At 39.2% G+C, this 17,884-nt stretch overlaps 1 protein-coding gene across 3 annotated transcripts in view; it reads left to right on the top strand.

Annotated features, from left to right (window-relative positions):
• abcc2 (ATP binding cassette subfamily C member 2) overlaps positions 1-17,059 on the top strand; it is a 41,022-nt gene extending 23,963 nt beyond the window's left edge. The window contains exons 17-33 of one of the 3 annotated variants that reach the window (XM_079855487.1): positions 29-205; positions 1,523-1,690; positions 2,603-2,783; positions 4,653-4,794; positions 5,051-5,150; positions 5,250-5,469; positions 6,602-6,756; positions 8,677-8,832; positions 8,978-9,177; positions 9,268-9,394; positions 9,471-9,572; positions 10,347-10,490; positions 12,299-12,457; positions 13,916-14,082; positions 14,539-14,733; positions 16,714-16,857; positions 16,914-16,953. In XM_079855487.1, the coding sequence (XP_079711613.1) occupies positions 29-205; positions 1,523-1,690; positions 2,603-2,783; positions 4,653-4,794; positions 5,051-5,150; positions 5,250-5,469; positions 6,602-6,756; positions 8,677-8,832; positions 8,978-9,177; positions 9,268-9,394; positions 9,471-9,572; positions 10,347-10,490; positions 12,299-12,457; positions 13,916-14,082; positions 14,539-14,733; positions 16,714-16,819 (2,499 nt within the window). In that variant the 3' untranslated portion in view covers positions 16,820-16,857; positions 16,914-16,953. Of the gene's footprint in view, positions 1-28; positions 206-1,522; positions 1,691-2,602; positions 2,784-4,652; positions 4,795-5,050; positions 5,151-5,249; positions 5,470-6,601; positions 6,757-8,676; positions 8,833-8,977; positions 9,178-9,267; positions 9,395-9,470; positions 9,573-10,346; positions 10,491-12,298; positions 12,458-13,915; positions 14,083-14,538; positions 14,734-16,713 lie in introns of all 3 variants that reach the window. The other 2 variants (XM_079855486.1, XM_079855488.1) reach the window with 2 other exon arrangements.
• The last annotated feature ends 825 nt before the right edge of the window (positions 17,060-17,884 follow it).

The raw sequence follows: 17,884 nt of genomic DNA on the forward strand, positions 1-17,884 counted from the left end.
ACATTAGTTTTGTGTGTGTGTGTCTCAGGGGTCGGTGGCGTATGTCCCTCAGCAGGCCTGGATCCAGAACGCCTCACTGAAGGATAATGTCCTCTTCGGCTCGGAGTTGGATGAAGAACGGTACCGTTCCGCGGTGGAGGCCTGTGCTCTCGGGCCCGACCTGGACCTGCTGCCCGGGAGAGATCAGACCGAGATCGGAGAGAAGGTGAAGAGCACTGCTTCCCAACCGTTAGTTCTTGAGTCTTTACATATCAGAAAACTGAGACTGGCGAACATTTAAGGCCCTATCACACACCCGGTGCAATGCAGCGCCAGGCGCGACGCAAGTGTGTTTTGCTAGTTTCACTTTCAGCCCGACGCAGTTTTCATTTTATTTCATTTATAAAGCCCAAAACACACATTACTCATTAAGAGAATAGGGACAACACTTTTAGACCATACTCAGCGCGCCGACCATTTTCCCTGTCGTTAAACTAGCACAAGTGGATTCGGACCGACCTAAGTGCACTTGTGCCGTGAGCTTTAGACCATGAGCTTCGATCCTTAAAATAGGGCCCACAGTCACAGCTGGCATATTCAGTGGTGGATGTAGGCATGATTATAAGGTTATAGAAATAAAACCTGCAGGGAATGTTCTGTGTAAGTTCGCTTTAGGTTGTCACATAACCTCCCTGCAACATTCTGGGAAGGTTAGCTTTTTTTACAATAAGAACAAAGAGAGAACGTTTCCTAGTAATTTGGTTCCCCAAAAAATAACCGAACGGGAACCATATGGGAACATTGGGAGAATGTTTGCTGGGCTGCACCTGTTTCTGAAGATTGATTTATCCAAGTAGTCAAGTACAGCTATTATGATGAATGTCATTATTTGCATTGAACTTTATATTAGACTGTAGATTGACATAAAAGTCTGCTTATGTTATTTACAAATTTTGACGGTTGTCGTTCAATTCATGGTGATTTTAGGAGAAATCGCTCATTTATATGGAAAGCCAAATCAACAGAGACTGAGACTGTCTTTGGTTCACTGCAGTTTTAAGGAGGAAATACTCAGCAATGGTGTCGACTTATGAATTTACACATGCTTTGTCTTAAAGCACATTAAAAACACCACTTTAGCTGCGTTTACCTTCCACCGAAATTACCCAGAATAATTTGTCCCAGGAACTTTTTTCCCCCAGACCTGTTGCTGTCTGCATTTCCACCGCGGTCTAATGTACCGTGAAGATTAGGCAAATTAGTACGGTGACGTGCACTACTTTACAGTTCCCGCTGGATTTCATCCTCTGAATTTAAGCTTAATAAAGCCTGAACCTTGTCGTCCATCGGCCGTATTTTTTAAACTCCATTGTTGATTCGAATAGCAAACAACTGTTACTGCATGCACCGCAACACATGGTGGTTAAAATAAAACACACCAAGTACCAGCCCAAAGTCCCTACTTCCTGCGGTGGAAACGCGGCTATAGACATATAGACTACATTAAGAGTTGAATGTTTCATGTTTGATCTGCTGTGTCCAGGGCATCAATCTGAGCGGCGGACAGAAACAGCGGGTGAGTTTGGCCCGGGCGGTTTACAGCTCCGCTGACGTGTTCCTTCTGGATGACCCGCTGTCTGCTGTCGACTCACATGTGGGAAAACATCTGTTTGAACGGGTGATCGGACCCAAAGGAATGCTCAGAAATAAGGTAGGAGACTAATGTCAAAGTCAACACTCAGGCTGCCATAGTTTCTTGAAAAAAATAAGCAAATCCAAGGCTAAAAAGCTTATAAATTATTGGCTAATTTCACTGTTTTATGTTTTAGGCTAGAACTTTAGTTCTGAGAAAGTTATGAACAAACGTTCTTCCAGTAACATTAAAGGATTAGTTCACTTCAGAATTAAAATTTCCTGATGATTTACTCTCCCCCTCGTCATCCAAGATGTTCACGTCTTTCTATCTTCAGTTGAAAAGAAATGAAGGTTTTTGAGGGAAACATTCCAGGATGTTTCTCCATATAGTGTCTTCAATGGGGTCCAACGGGTCGAAGGTCCAGATGTGAGTTTCAGTGCAGCTTCAAAGTCTCGACACGATCCAGCCGAGGAATAAGAGTCATTTTATAACAAAATAAACATTTATATACTTTTTAACCAAAAAGTATGAAAGAAAGACATGAACATCTTGGATGACGTGGGGAGAGTCAATTTTCAAGAATTTTTTATTCTGAAGAGAACCAATCCTTTAATAGAAGTTATCTAGTCTCAAAACTTTAGCATAAAAAGTTATTTATAAATCATTCACGGAACATTTTCAGAACATTGTAACATTTTTTAAATGTTACTACTTGTTTCAGAACTTTCAGAGAACATTCAAAAGTAACATTCACAAAATGTTTGAAGAATGATGAAACGGAATGTTCCCTTAACATTAATTTAACCAAGAAAAAAACGCTTTTAAAACATTTTGAGTGTTCAGAGAACATTCCGAAATAACTTAATGGGAACGTTGACAAATAGCTGGGATACTCACTATATTATTATACATGTCAAAAGCACATTTTCTGCTTGACTTAAATTTCTGCATTGCTGTACAGTTTTTTCCCCTTCTCTTTCCTTGTAGACTCGTATCCTGGTGACACACGGGATTAGCTTCTTGCCGTATGTAGATGAGATTGTGGTGTTGGTGAATGGGGTTGTGTCCGAGGTGGGATCATACGACGCTCTTCGAGCCAGTAAAGGCGCTTTCAATGAATTCATGGAAACTTACGGCAAAGAGGAAAGCAAAGCTGATGGCAATAAAGGTTTGTCTACCATCGAATATTTGCATTTTCTGCTGAGCTTCAGATAGTGTCCTAAATTCTAAAATAGCCATCTGAACACATTCTGAAAGTTTTAGTACAGGACTTGCAATGTCTACATGATTCGTGCTTTATTTCTTGGTGCGAGTTGTCTTTCCTCAGTTACGCTTTATTTCGATTGTCCACTTCAGACATTATACTAGCTATAAGTAACTTTGCAACTACATGTCAACTTCAGAGTTAGTTAGTTGACTTGTAGTTGCAAAGTTACTCACAGTTAGTAGAATGTCTGAAGTGGACCACTGAAGTAACCCTTTCCTCATGCTATCCTGATTGTGAATGCCTGAATCTGTCAACCGGAATGCAACAGACACATTTACCTAACATTAAATTTTGTTACAAACTGCTCCGAGACTTGGGTTAAAGAGATCTAAATGCAGCTTTATTGGGACAGTCCAGAATCAGAACCAATATAACGAGCAAAGGGTCAAACAATCCAAATGAGCAACAGGGCAGAAAACACAGGCTAAAGGAAATACAGAAAACAGGCAGAGAATTAAAAAAACAAGACACAGGAAACCAGGAAACACTCAGAAATACAGTGTAACAACATACAAGACTTTGCAAAGAATGACTGAAACCCCAGGGCTTAAATAGGCAAGAGTAAACGAGATAATAACACACAGGTGGAAGTAATCAGAACATGATGAGTCCAGGCAATGGGTTATGGGAAATGCAGTCCATGACGTGATTAAGCAGATGGAAGGAGCGCCCTCTGGTGGAGATCATGGGCACTCCAGCTGGTGGTTGTGACAATTTTATTGATTTAGTTTTAATTAATTTATTTGATTTTAATTCATTTTTAATTAGGCTACATTTGATGAATTAAACATAATTAAACAAACGCTTGTAAACATACTTTATCAGAAGAAAACAAAATTAAATAACCTGATAAGCATGATGGTATTATGCAATCATTTAAGACATTTCTCCTTATATGGAAACGTTTTTGTCATAAAGTGTTCTTTAAAACTGAGTCAAGAACCTGAGGGTTCTATACAGAACCCCAGAGTAACTTTTTTTAAGAGTGTATATAATAATCCTCTAACCAAGGTGACGATTTATGGACAGTATTAGCCCGACTGAAGACCACGTGTGGTCGGAGGGTTGCAATATATTAAAGTTTAATGGGAGCAGATAAAGCAGTGTGGAAATTTTCTTCTCCATTTCTTCAATATTAGCCAAAAAGCATGCAGGGATCCACACTATGGACCATTTGGGCACACTTGGCAAACATTTTTAATATCCAATAATGTACCCTAACATTCAAAATTTTGGAAGAATTATAATTTTTAAATGCTTTTTGAAAGAAGCCTCTTCTGCTCACCAAGGCTGCATTTATTTAATCAAAAATACAGTAAACACAGTGAAAAAATATTACAGTTTTAAAGCGTAATTTACTCCAATGATCAAAGCTGAATTTTCAGTGTTGAACACAGTTGTGCTGCTTCATATTTTTGTGGAAACCGTGATACATTTTATTTTTCAGGATTCTTTGATGAATAGAAAATTGAGAAGAAAATAATTTATTTGAAATATAATCTTTTGTAACATTATAAATATCTTTACTGACACTTTTGATCAATTTAATGCATCCTTGCTGAATAAAAGTATTAATTTCTTTAAAAATATAAATTTTTGAAAGGTTGTGTGTGTTCATAGATTTGGGATGCATGAACAATAAACGATCTCTAAAGCATTACGTAGAAACAAGTATACTTGAAATGCAGTATGTTTTTGCACTACTTGCATCAAAACACAAGTCTTGATGCTCATAAACGATGTGATTGATTGTAATTGTGTGTCAAACAGCAGCAGCTCAGGGGTCCGACTATGAAGAGATCAACACCCTGCCGGAGGGTTTGGAGCCTCAGGCCGACGGCTCTCCAGAGGACATCGTCTCAAACACACTGAGGAGAGAAAACAGCCTGCGTCACTCTCAACGAAACGGAAGGTAAACCAAACACACCATCGAGAAACATGTTAGAACAACAAAAGACTTTATTCCAGACATGCACTATTTCACACAGATAAACTGAATGTTGCCCCACTTGAGCAAGTATAGAGTGCAAGTCGTTGCCAACGCACTAATGCACTCTATAGTCATCATGATCTTCACAAATGCAACTGAAATACAACAGCAGACTTCATTGCAAGAGTGCAGTTTCGTGTTCACCAATATTTATATTTATATTTTTTTATTTCTTTAGTGTGAGAGTAAGGAAGAACAGCTCTCTTCGAAGTAAAAAAGACTCTGGCGATAAGAAAGGACAGCGACTGATTGAGAAAGAGACAATGGAGACTGGAAGGGTACATAATAGGAACTAAAAGCTATTATGATTCTCCATGTTTTGTCATCTGTTTTCCCCCTCAGTAATTGTGCAAATTATTTTTTGATCCATGTACCAGGTGAAGTTCTCAGTGTATCTTCAGTATCTGAGGGCGATGGGATGGTGTTACGTCACCTGGAGTTTCCTCATCTACTTCATCCAGAATGTGGCCATCATTGGTCAGAATCTGTGGCTCAGTGACTGGACTAATGATGCTGAAAATTATTTCAACACAACCTACCCAAATCATATTAGAGACATGAGAATAGGAGTCTTTGGAGCCCTGGGAATTGCACAAGGTATGAGCAGAAAGAAAGAAATACTTTTACAAACAGAATGAAATCGAGAACATGATATTTTTGTGATTTAAAGAGGCTTGTTCATTATTTTGGGTGTACTAGAATAGGTTAACATGCTTTTGTGCAAAAAACAGATTTATTTTACATACTGTACATTATTGCAGCACCTCTATCCCCCGTCTGTCTGAATCGAGCTGATTTCTACAAAGCCCTGCCTTCTGAAATGCTCAGAGTGCTCTGATTGGCCAGCTGACCTAGTGCGTTGTGATTGGCCTGGATCAGTGTTCTCTGGTTCTCTGTTTGATAGACTAAATCCCTTTGTGCAAGACTATGAGCTTTGCAACTTTGCATGGCGCTGTGACCATGAACCACAATAGTCATATCCATGTGATCAGCCTCTATGGCCAAGCACACATCCCCAGTTTGATCTAAATTAGATAAAGAACTCAGAAAATATGAGACTTTTCCTGTTTACATTTTGACAACAATGTTTGAGATATCAAAAATCTGTTTGCGATTAGCATCTCCAATGTGTGTGAGAATCGCATTCCATGAACGAAAAAATTCACATTAAATCCAAAATGGCTGACTTCCTGTTGCTCGGAGCAAATGATTGTAATTTTAAAAGTTGTCTGGCTCGATGAGAACCGTTTGTGTACAGAGTTTGGTGGCTGTAGGTAAAACTAACCCTGCAAATGTGCCATAATGTTCCCGTTATCTTGGTCTGAGACTCTCGGCTGAAGGAAAACCGCTCGGAGAGATGGACAGACTATCACAGGGATATAATTTGGTCATGAATTTTATAATAAGAATAAACGTTACCCAAATTTAGTTCACATCAATTACATACTTGTTGTAGATTATATACTTGTTAGTCATGAAGATCTACATATTAAATGATCAAAAGCATAATAATAAAATTGTGGGTCATAGCCATGGTGTAGAACATGATAAGTGAAGGCAAGTCATATTGGCATCATTATCAAAGCTATTCTCAGTTTAGACCATATAGAGTGATCTGATGTAGGAAAATAGGTCTTGTGAATTTTGGAGAGCTTTAGCTCTTAGTGATGTAGAAGAAGTACATGAATTATCCTTTATGACTAAGTGACGTTGTGTCTTTCTCTGCCAGGATTTCTGGTGTTTTTAGGCACTATACTCCTAGCTGATGGATCCATTTGTGCATCCAGGACTCTACACACAAACCTGCTGTCTAATATTCTGAAAGTACCCATGGTGTTCTTTGATACCACACCTTCAGGACGAGTAGTCAATCGCTTCGCTAAGGTATATCACTTTTAACACTGAACACAATTTTGTTGATGTTTGCTATAAAGCCAAAACAAAGATCTACAAATTGCATTGAGTTGTATAATTAGTGGGTCTGAAGTTACGAAGGCCAGAGACAAGCTCATTAATATTCTACACACTCTTAAAAATAGGGGTTCCTAAAGGGTTTTTAAACAGTGATGCCAAAGAAGAAGCATTTTTGGCTCCACAAAGAACCTTTCAGTGATCAGTTCTTAGAGGGGTCATGAATTATTTGATTATTATTATTATTATAGATCCATATCGTAAAAGTCTGTTTGCAAAGCCTGCGCCGAAATTTACCAAATAATCCACGTTGAAATACACCGAATACAAACAAATAATGCACCGCTGAGACATTCACATTGTTGAAAACCCCCTACTATCCTAGCATCGTGATCCTTTGGAAGGCAGTGGTATTGATCCTGTGTCGATCTTTGCTCGTTCTCATGTCACTATATTCACTAACGCTCCAGTGGGCGGGGCCAAAGACGCGGTGATGTAGACGTAGGCATTGATCTTCTTCTGCGAAGGCGGTCTTTCGCTGCCCTGTGACGTCACAAGTCTCCACTTCTCAGATCCTGCCGTTTTCTGGCCTTGGTTTCAATAAAAGCAGTTTTTGGAATAACAAGGAAGTTTTGAGTTTTGAAACTTACAGGGTATTGTTATAGTATAACGAACTCTGAATTCTCAGTTCATGACCCATTTAAAAGAACCATAATTTCTTAAGAACATATGAATAAGCGAAAGAACCTTTTCTACAACTGAATTATTTTGTATAATGGATTCTGTGAATGTTAAATGTTCTTCATGGAACCATCAATGACAATTAAAAAAAACTTAAAGGAACCGTATGTAAGAAATGTATTTCAATTAATCATAAAATGGCCCTGATATGTCACTAGACATTAAGAAATCATGTTTATTTCAAATACTTATATCATTGACAACAGTAGTCCGGCCAGGATATTGTCATTTAAAAAGTGAAGTTGCAGCCCTCAACTGATGTTGATGTTGTCATCTTGTGTTTTGGCCTGATGCCCCACCCTCCACCTATCTACCAATCACGAAGTCAGTAGTGTTTCGGCATCCGGATTGCCAGCTCTGCTCTAGTTACCACCTCCTTGTAGCATCCTACGTTCCTGCTGGATCCTGCAGCCTATCTGGCAACCTCGAGTCAGGGGGGAGGGGGAGGGGATACACCGCTCTACAGTAATTTGAAAGTGATTGCAGTACCAGTTTTGGCCACAATCTTACATACGGTTCCTTTAAATTGGTCATTTTTGACACTTTCTATGTGAGCACAAACACACACACACACACACACACACACACACACACACACACACACACAAATCATGGACATGAGTGAAAAAGTTTAAATAGTCCTGAAAATGGTCACACTTGTGCTCCTCGTGGTAAAAAATGGAAACGTTCTGCGCCCAAACAAAATCTTACTGTAAGCTCATTTTTTTTTAGATATCAACCTCAAATTTGGAACACAACTTATTTAGATGTTTTTACAGTTTTAGAGTTAAACATGTTTTGGAAAATATTGATTTAATATAACATTTAAAAAAGTATTTTTGTGCATTTTTCATAACAATAAACTTACTTTACTTCAGCAATAATCTGCCATGTGTCATCTTTAAAAAGAGACCAAACTGTGCTCCAAAGCATTCGAGATTTAGGACAGTTGAAGTTGGAAATTTCATTTTCTATGCTCAAAAAGTATTTTACAGATTCATATAAACATAGCAATCTAATTGGAATGTAAACGCATCCCAAGACTATGCAAATGACAAAATCGAATAAAACCCCCAAATATATAAAAATAGATTTTTTTCCCCCTTTTTTCTTAAACTGAAATATTGTTTTTTCGATTTGGCTTATATTTAGGATATCTTCACTGTGGATGAGATGATCCCGATGTCCTTCAGATCCTGGATTCTCTGTCTTCTCGGAGTTCTAGGGACCTTGTTTGTCATCTGTCTGGCTACTCCAATCTTCACTGCAGTTGTTGTACCAATGGCTGTTGTCTACTATTTCGTGCAGGTAAGACAGTTAACAGTAATGATAAAACAAATAAACTGTACTCTGTGGACACTGGGCTTTTTAAAAAACTTGGCAACATGTTTTTCTCACATATTAGTTAGTAAAATAATAAAAAAATGGTCTAAACCCACTTCTTGTATTTCAGAGGTTCTATGTTGCTACATCCAGGCAACTCAGACGACTGGATTCTGTGTCTCGATCTCCCATTTACTCTCACTTTGGAGAAACGGTGTCCGGCATCTCTGTGATACGGGCGTATGGGCATCAGCAGCGTTTCCTAAAGCAAAATGAGGACACCATTGATCAGAATCTCAAAAGTGTCTATCCTTGGATTGTTTCTAATAGGTCAGAATGTGTAGTATATCCCGAGCTTTTCGCCGAGAGATAACTCTGTGTTTGCTCCTGAAGCTTCTAATGTTGCTCGTTGGGTTTCAGGTGGTTGGCCATGCGCTTGGAGTCTCTGGGGAATCTGGTGGTGTTTTTCGCAGCGTTGTTTGCTGTAATCTCTCGAGACTCTTTGAACAGTGGACTGGTTGGACTGTCCATCTCATACGCCTTAAATGTAATTTTTTTTCTTTGATTTTGAGATGCTTGTGAGTCATATAACCTTGCCATTAAGTAACACTGCTTCTTATTAGGTGACGCAAACTTTGAACTGGCTCGTGAGAATGACATCAGAATTGGAGACCAACATCGTCGCTGTGGAAAGAGTGAGCGAATACACAGAGATCCAAAATGAGGTAGAGAATTAAATCATTAAATCATGTGTCAGTTTCTTGATTAATGTACTAATAAAGTTGACAAAAAGATTTAATCCAATATTGGGTGAAAATATAGTATAATGAGACATTTATAAGCTATTTTTTATAGTCCGGTCATTTTTGACGAGAACATCACGGGTGTTATAGGGTTTTGAACACCACACAAGGGTTAAAAAAAACGAAATTTGGTCATTTTTGTCCGAAAACTTTTACATTTTGGTTTTTTTAGAATTTTTTTCAGAATGGTACGAAATTTGGTAAAGGTTTTGACACTTGCTATGTGAGCAAGAGGATTAATGTACTAATAATGTTTTTTTAATCTCCCAAATATTATGAACGATAGACGAGCCAAAAACTACATACAGCTGGTTAGAAACATTCTTAAAGCGTTACATTATAACAGTCAAAACCTTTACATGGAGATTTACCTGTAATTCTTAATGGCTTAAATGATAAAACCTCAAGGTTGACTGGATGATGTCTTTGCTCAAATAGTATGATCACATTTCCCATGACATGCAATAATGTAGTTAATAATTACATGAAAAGTCACCTGAAAGAGCATTAGAAAATTAGTACGTAATACTTCATAAATACCTGTGTAAGGGAATATTTCCACAGACATTCTTCACTAATTATGCCATTTTTGAACAGATCCATATGAAATCCAGTGATTTAGAAAACTTTAAATGGAATTGGAGAGATGTTTTTCTGAATTCAGTTGATTTAGTGTGAGAATATGTGTGTCTCCAGGCTCCGTGGATCACCAGTACTCGTCCTCCTGACGACTGGCCCTCCGCCGGGAATATTCGCTTTGAAAACTACAAAGTTCGATACCGGCCTGAATTGGAGCTCGTTCTCCATGGAATCACATGTGACATTGAAACCACAGAGAAGGTGAGGAGACACGTCAGATACTTCATATTTTTGATATATTGAAAATGGCAATACGGAGCGATAAATGGTGATCATTATTATACAAGACTTAAAGGGCTCTAGTTCTGTATCTACCTTGGTTGTGTTTGACTCCGTTGGGTTTTTGGAAGAAGCGATGACTCAAATGCAGAGTTAAAGGTGAAGTAAGCGATTTCTGAGAAACACTGTTGATTTTTTAAATCAACCCAAACAAACACGCCCCTCCCTTCATTGCCCCGCCCCCAAAGGGTGTCTCTTCATCGTAGCTGAAGTGAAGCAAGATAATGCTTTGTGAAAAAGCAAAGATGGCGAACGAACGATATGGAAGAACAAAAACTGAACACACAGTACACAGACCAATGATACTCATGTTGGAGCAGAAACAGCGTAACCTCAGCGTCTGTTTTCAGGCCTTCCCTCTTAGGTCTCTAAGCTTTTCTAATATTAATGTGGGTCCTAAAGCTCTTGCCTGATTATCACCGTTCTGATATTCCTCTGACCTTTTCTCTATTGTAATGTCTCTCAGCCATCGCTTTCTACAGTCTTTCTTTAAAGGGTAACTAAACCCTAAACAAACTTTTTTTAGTTAATGATCTGTAAGAATGGGGCTTTATTAGTGCTGTTCATTGATTCGAGTAACTTTTTTGACATTTGGGTATAAAGTGTTTTAATTCTACAATATATGGTGTAAAAACGTCTGAGTGCTGCCCTCTTCAGGTTGAACGGTGGCTACTGCAGTTGAATTTTCCTATTGGATGTTGCGGTACTGCGTGACGTAAGCGGTACTGCGTGACGTAGGCAGGTTCCAGCTCACCACGCCCTCCCTTGGTACGAGCTACCACGCCCTTGGATGAGCTAGCGTAGATTTATCTGTATTTAGTACAGTGGTAGGTGTTGTGTTGCTGGGTGCAACAGCACTGCTGGACTGCATAGCTTTCCAGCAGACTTGGAAATTAGGCGCCAGTGGTTGCATGCACTTGGCCTGGAAGACCGTGAGTGTGAAACCTGCATTTTACGCGGAATTGCTTTTCCAACGCAATAGAGGTGGAAATGGGCTTCTCCACACAGCTCGCGCTGAACAGCGACGCAGTGCCAAACGCTGCTCCTTGATCCTGCATGGACTCCACCACCGCAGTGGCGTCTTGATGTGAGTGATCATATATATTTTAATCACAATTTATGGTTAGGCTAAAGTTAATCCCCTGTGGTCGACAAACGCGTCGGCGCATTTTGCTGGATTTTTTCACTCAGCAGCGGCAAAATATGAATATGCATATAGAGAGCGCGCGCTATTGACATCAACTCGATAAAACTCATCAGATGCATATTTACGTCGTCTTGCGACCCTGTGAGCAAACTCTCCATTTTAGAGAGTCTGACAGCGGGTCTCAGGTGCACGCCCCCCCGCTCACGGTTCGTCCCCTCTATCTCAGCTGGGGTCTGCCCACTTTTCTAGCATTTTTCAAATATTGCCAGTGGGTGGAGTCAGGCTCTGACCAGGGGTTTAGTTACCCTTTAAATCTCCTCCATCATGAGTGGACACGCCCCCCCTTCTGTTGACTGGCTCACTCTCTCTCCTCCCCCATCATGAGTGGACACGCCCCCCCTTCTGTTGACTGGCTCTCTCTCTCTCTCCTCCCCCATCATGAGTGGACACGCCCCCCCTTCTGTTGACTGGCTCACTCTCTCTCCTCCCCCATCATGAGTGGACACACCCCCTCTGTTGAACACAAAAGAAGCTATTTTAAAGAATGTTGTTAATTTTTTTCCTGTTTCCCGACTTTTCCCAGATTGGCATTGTTGGTCGAACTGGTGCAGGCAAATCTAGTCTGACCAACTGTTTGTTTCGCATCATTGAAGCTAGCGAAGGTCGAATCATCATCGACGGTATTGACATCACCACCCTGGGGCTTCATGATCTCAGGAGCAGACTCACCATCATTCCACAGGTAGAGGAACATTCAAGCTATTTTAAGGGAAGAAGAAATATTTTTGGTCATTTTGGTGATCAAAGATGAGTTTTAAGGGATAAAATGATTGACTACAGGGGGACCTTAATGGAAATTCTGAAGCGTGAAATAAATATTGTGCGACAACACATGACACCTGATAGACGTTTTTAAAAAAACAAACCGTTATTTTTATATTTCAGGATAAACTGGTAGTGAACATAATCTAGCAACATTTATAATTCATTTACAGCTGAAATGTTGAAGGGAGATGTTCATAAATCTTATCTTGGCTTAAATTAGCAAAAATCGTTGTTGAATCAAATCCCAAATCTGTGAATCGAATTGATTTGCTGTCCACTCAAAGATTCAAACGGATTATTAGGGTCCAGTGCCTGAATTTGTGTATGAAATACTGACTGACGACACAGAGAGCTGATCGAAACACACCTCAGTTCTCCATATTAGACTCATATAGACAGACAATCATTCATAGAGGAGGGAACTTTGAGTTCTGCAAGGTATGTCTGCATAGTATCTGTCATTTCAAAAGATTGTGTTAAATATTATTTTCCTTCCCTCTGGTCATTTTAACTCAAAACAATTTTTTTAATAATTTTTAAAAATGGAGTGTTCATCAGAGGGGTGCAAGACTCTAGGACTTTTGTCGCACTTGAACCACGAATACACACACAAAAAAAAAAGTTTTGTGGTTGAAATTTAAAAAAGTAACAAATCCTTCCCTTGCGGGCCATTTTGACCCCCTTAGGAATGAATGGAATGCGAGGAATGCTTCAGGACACATAGAAAAACCTAAAAATGCTCAAAATTCTAACTGAAAATGCTAAAACTTAACCAAAAAAATATTTTATAATATTTTATAATTTATATAATTTTACTGAAGAAAAACTGACTTTAGGACCCAGCGGAACAGCTCATTTGCTCCATATAGAGCTATAAGGCCATCTAGAGTCATGAAATATCATCTTATATTATTATTTTCCACCAGAGGTCAGAAAAGACACACAATGTAAGATATTTTGAGCTGAATTAAAAGTTTTATGCATGAAATTATATGATTCATTTTGAAATTAAGTTGAAAGAATGTGAGTAATGTGCTTAAATGACTATTTATCTATTATTTTGCATTAAAAATTGCATTTACAAATGAAATAAAATAAGCTTTCTGGACAAAAAAAAAAAAAAAAAGTATAATTTCAGGTCTTCGGGTCATTTTGACCCACGAGGGAAGGATGTGTTACAAAGTGCGAGGGAAGGATGAGGGTTTACAAAATTATGCTGTATTATGAAAATGCAATGTTTTTTTTTTTTTTTTTTATGTTTTTTGTAATATTTACACACTCGTAGAGAAAACAAACATGCTAAGCATCATAAACAAATACATTTACTGTCCCGCAACGCTGACAGAAAGAGTAATAAACGAACGCTTTATTCTAGGACCCAGTTCTCTTCTCGGGAACTCTGCGGATGAACCTGGACCCTTTCCTGAAGTTTAGTGATGAGGAGATATGGAATGCTCTGGAGTTGGCTCATCTGAAGGATTATGTGCGGGGTTTGCCGACGGGACTTCAGCACGAGGTCTCGGAGGGGGGAGAGAACTTAAGGTTTGTGAGCTGTATAAACATGAAAATGTTCATATATAATTCAAATGAGTGCATTTTGAGTCTTGAGCCTCCATTGTATCTTGAGTTTCTTCCGGGAACGAACACGTCACAATATTCCTCATTATAATAATTCATGCGCAGAATAAAGGGGCGGGGCCTGGGTGAGTTAGTTAGTAGTGTGTTAAACTGGCGGTTATGGTAAGGGGCGGGACATTTCCCAAACACACTCGAAGCGCTCGACCAATCACAACACACTGCTCCAGCCGACCAATCAGAGCACAGTGTGCTTTTCAGGAGGAGGGGCTTCATAGAGACAGGAAGTAAACAGAGCGTTACTGACAGACTGGGAAGAGAGGAGCCGCAACAATGGAGAATATGAGGAGAATAATCAACATTACAGCAGGAAAACCTGTAAGTCTAGTTTCTGATCTTGACATGTTTATGTGTTTCCACTAGTCTTGGTCAGAGACAGCTGCTGTGTTTAGCCCGAGCCCTGCTCAGGAAATCCCGTATTCTCATCCTGGATGAAGCCACAGCAGCCGTGGATCTGGAGACGGACGATCTCATCCAGAGCACCATCCGCAGGGAGTTCTCCCACTGTACTGTGCTCACCATCGCACACCGGCTCAACACCATTATGGACAGTTCACGGTGAGGAAGTCCATTTTATTTATATAGAGTCATTGAATCATTCACTCAAGAGATTCGTTTAAAAACACTGATTCATCCAGTAATAAAACAATTGAAGACTTATTGAGTGAGTCATTGAATCATTCACTCTGATTTATTTTTTTAAATAATTCATTCAGATTAATTAATTTTTTTTTAAATTTTGTTAAGTTGTGGGAAATCATGATATTGATATGAAAAAATAAAATAAAATCATGTTTATTCTCAGTTTATCCAGAATCCTGTAGCTCTAATGTGGATTTATTAAAGCTAGTAAATGTATTCAGCACTGAGCTACACATCCAAAACATATTTTAATGCATCACTAAATAAAGATGTTGCTATGGTTACCACTGAGTCAATCATCCCAATTTTGAGAGTGACTCACGGAATGATAATTTAGTGGATTTACTTCCAGATTTAAATGCATTGCATTTATTAAACAACACCAAAGAAAAGTCAGGTTAACATGAACAGGTTCCTGTAATGCAGGGTGCAACATAGAAGTTTATTAATCAAATAAATCCAGACACTGGGCAAAAACAGAACTGAAACAACATTCACAATGGTAAACACCGGACACTGAACGAGGGAAACACTGCGGCGTAAATACATAAGATCACCAGAGGCTAGCTAGGAACAGGTGAAGGAAACCAATCACTATGGAAACAAACAAGGGTTACTATGGAAACGAAGAAAACTGCAACTAAACACAGGAACTGAAACAACAGGAACAAAAATACCCTTCAAAATAAGAGTCCTTAAACACAAAACAGGGATATACAGTCAACCCAAAAACTATTCAGACACCTTCAACATTTCTCACATTATCAGTTTATTCGCTATAGTTTAGAGAATGGTAATAAAATATGAGCAGAACTCAGCTGATATTTGACTGGTTTTGTCCGTCCTTCTGTTAGACTGTCTCACACATGAATTATGTTGAATATCTGTCAGCTGTTAAATTTAACTACACAATTAGATAATACCAGTTTAGCTCAACCAATCACCAAGCAATGCTTCATTTTGTTCAGTCTGTGTGTGAAAAGAGCATTAGCAATTAAAGAAAACACACTTCAGCAAAACATGATCAGCTCAAAGTGTCCGAATCAGTTTTGGTCCCAAATGTGTATAAATGTCACTGGTAGTGTAACGATAACCAGCTGGAGTGCCCTCGAGAGCCACTAGAATGTCACTCGAACTCGGCCTGACTCGGATTGTTTACTACTCTGTAAATAAACTGCATTTGGATCTTCACCTTCGAGTCTCGGAGCCGTTTCGTAACAGAGTAGTCGTACAGGCAGGGTCATCAACAGCGAACAGATCAAAGGAGGAAACACAGAGAATATCCAAATAACAGGCAGAGGGCAGGCAGCAATAATCCAAGTCAGGCCAGGCAGAGAAACGATCAGGAAACGGTGAAACAGTCCAAGGTCAGCAAAACAAGAATCACACACGGGTAAATAACGCTCAGAAATGTAGTAACAGTAAAACAACACTTCGCTCTGAGTGAATATGAAAACCAGGTATTTATGGTGTGAGTGAAACAAGATGATAAGACACAGGTGAATGAGATGATGAGTGCTGATGAGTCCGGGCAGTGAGTTATGGGAAATGTAGTTTATGAGGAAGTGATCCTAGTCTATTGTGGAGCGCCCTCTGGTGGCTCTCGAGGGCACTCCAGCTGGGTATCGTTACAGGTAGTCTCTCGCTGTGTGAAGAGTGTTTGGGTGTAATATGTCAGAGTTTACTGTATTTTGCTCTCCTCACTCACAGAAATGAACTATAGTGTCCTGCACACACTAGTAGAAAAATATACAAATTTATATCAGGTGTCTGAATAATTATTGGTTTGCCTGTATATGAATGGATTATATCTGCATATTTTAAAGTGAACTCAGATGCATGTAAGAACTACACTGCAGACGCATGTTGTGATCCTGAGCTCCGTGTGTGTTTCAGGGTGATGGTGCTGGACTCGGGGAAGATCGTGGAGTTCGATTCGCCCAGTGCTTTGCTTCACAAACAGGGACATTTCTACTCAATGGCGAAGGATGCTGGAATCTGAAGCGGGAACGTGTGTGTGTAACGTGTTTAACGTCTACATGTGTTTAACGTCTACATGTGTGTTTAACGTTTACATGTGTTTAACGTGTTTAACGTGTGTGTTACTCTTCAAGCCTGGAGGACCAGACGTCTGAGAATGTTAGAGATTAATATTACTGTCTGTATGTTATCCTGTTGTTGTTTTGCTGATGTGTTGTTTGACATGGGTTTGTGTTATGGCAATAAAGTTTATTAAATTTTGCATGTTGTGTACGCCTGTATATTTATATAAAGCCCATGTCAGTTTTGCTCTTTTCAAATAAAGAGAGAGTGCATGAACCAGATCAGGAGCTTTGTTTATAAATCCTTTAAGGGTTCCCATCATGGGATCATTTTATGGATTTAGTTCGAATTCATTTTTATGTTATGAATGAAACGTTTCTCTTTTAAATATATAGAGAGTATAAAAGGTTCTTTAAACTTGAGTCAAGAACCCTTAGAACCACATTTAACCTTTATGTGTTTCTTTCTCCATAAAACACACCACTGTCAGCACAGAACTTTATAAAGAAGCTCGTTTTCTTTGAGAGGAGGCCAGACCAAAACAACACACACACACACACACACTCATGTAGTGTTTTCATGTTTTATGGGGACTTTCCATAGACATAATGATTTTTATACTGTACAAACTGTATATTCTATTCCCTTACACTAACCCTACCCCTAAACCTACCCATCACACACACACACACACACACACACACACACACTAACCCTATCCCTAAACCTACCCATCACACACACACACACACACACACACACACACACACACACACACACTCATGTAGTGTTTTCATGTTTTATGGGGACTTTCCATAGACATAATGATTTTTATACTGTACAAACTGTATATTCTATTCCCTTACACTAACCCTATACCCCTAAACCTACCCATCACACACACACACACACACACACACACACACACACACACACACACACTAACCCTATCCCTAAACCTACCCATCACAGAAACCTTTCTGCAATTTCACATTTTCAAAAAAACATCACTTTTTTTATTTAT

Source organism: Squalius cephalus (assembly GCF_949319135.1).
Source record: "Squalius cephalus genome assembly, chromosome: 21".
NCBI lineage: Eukaryota > Metazoa > Chordata > Actinopteri > Cypriniformes > Leuciscidae > Squalius > Squalius cephalus.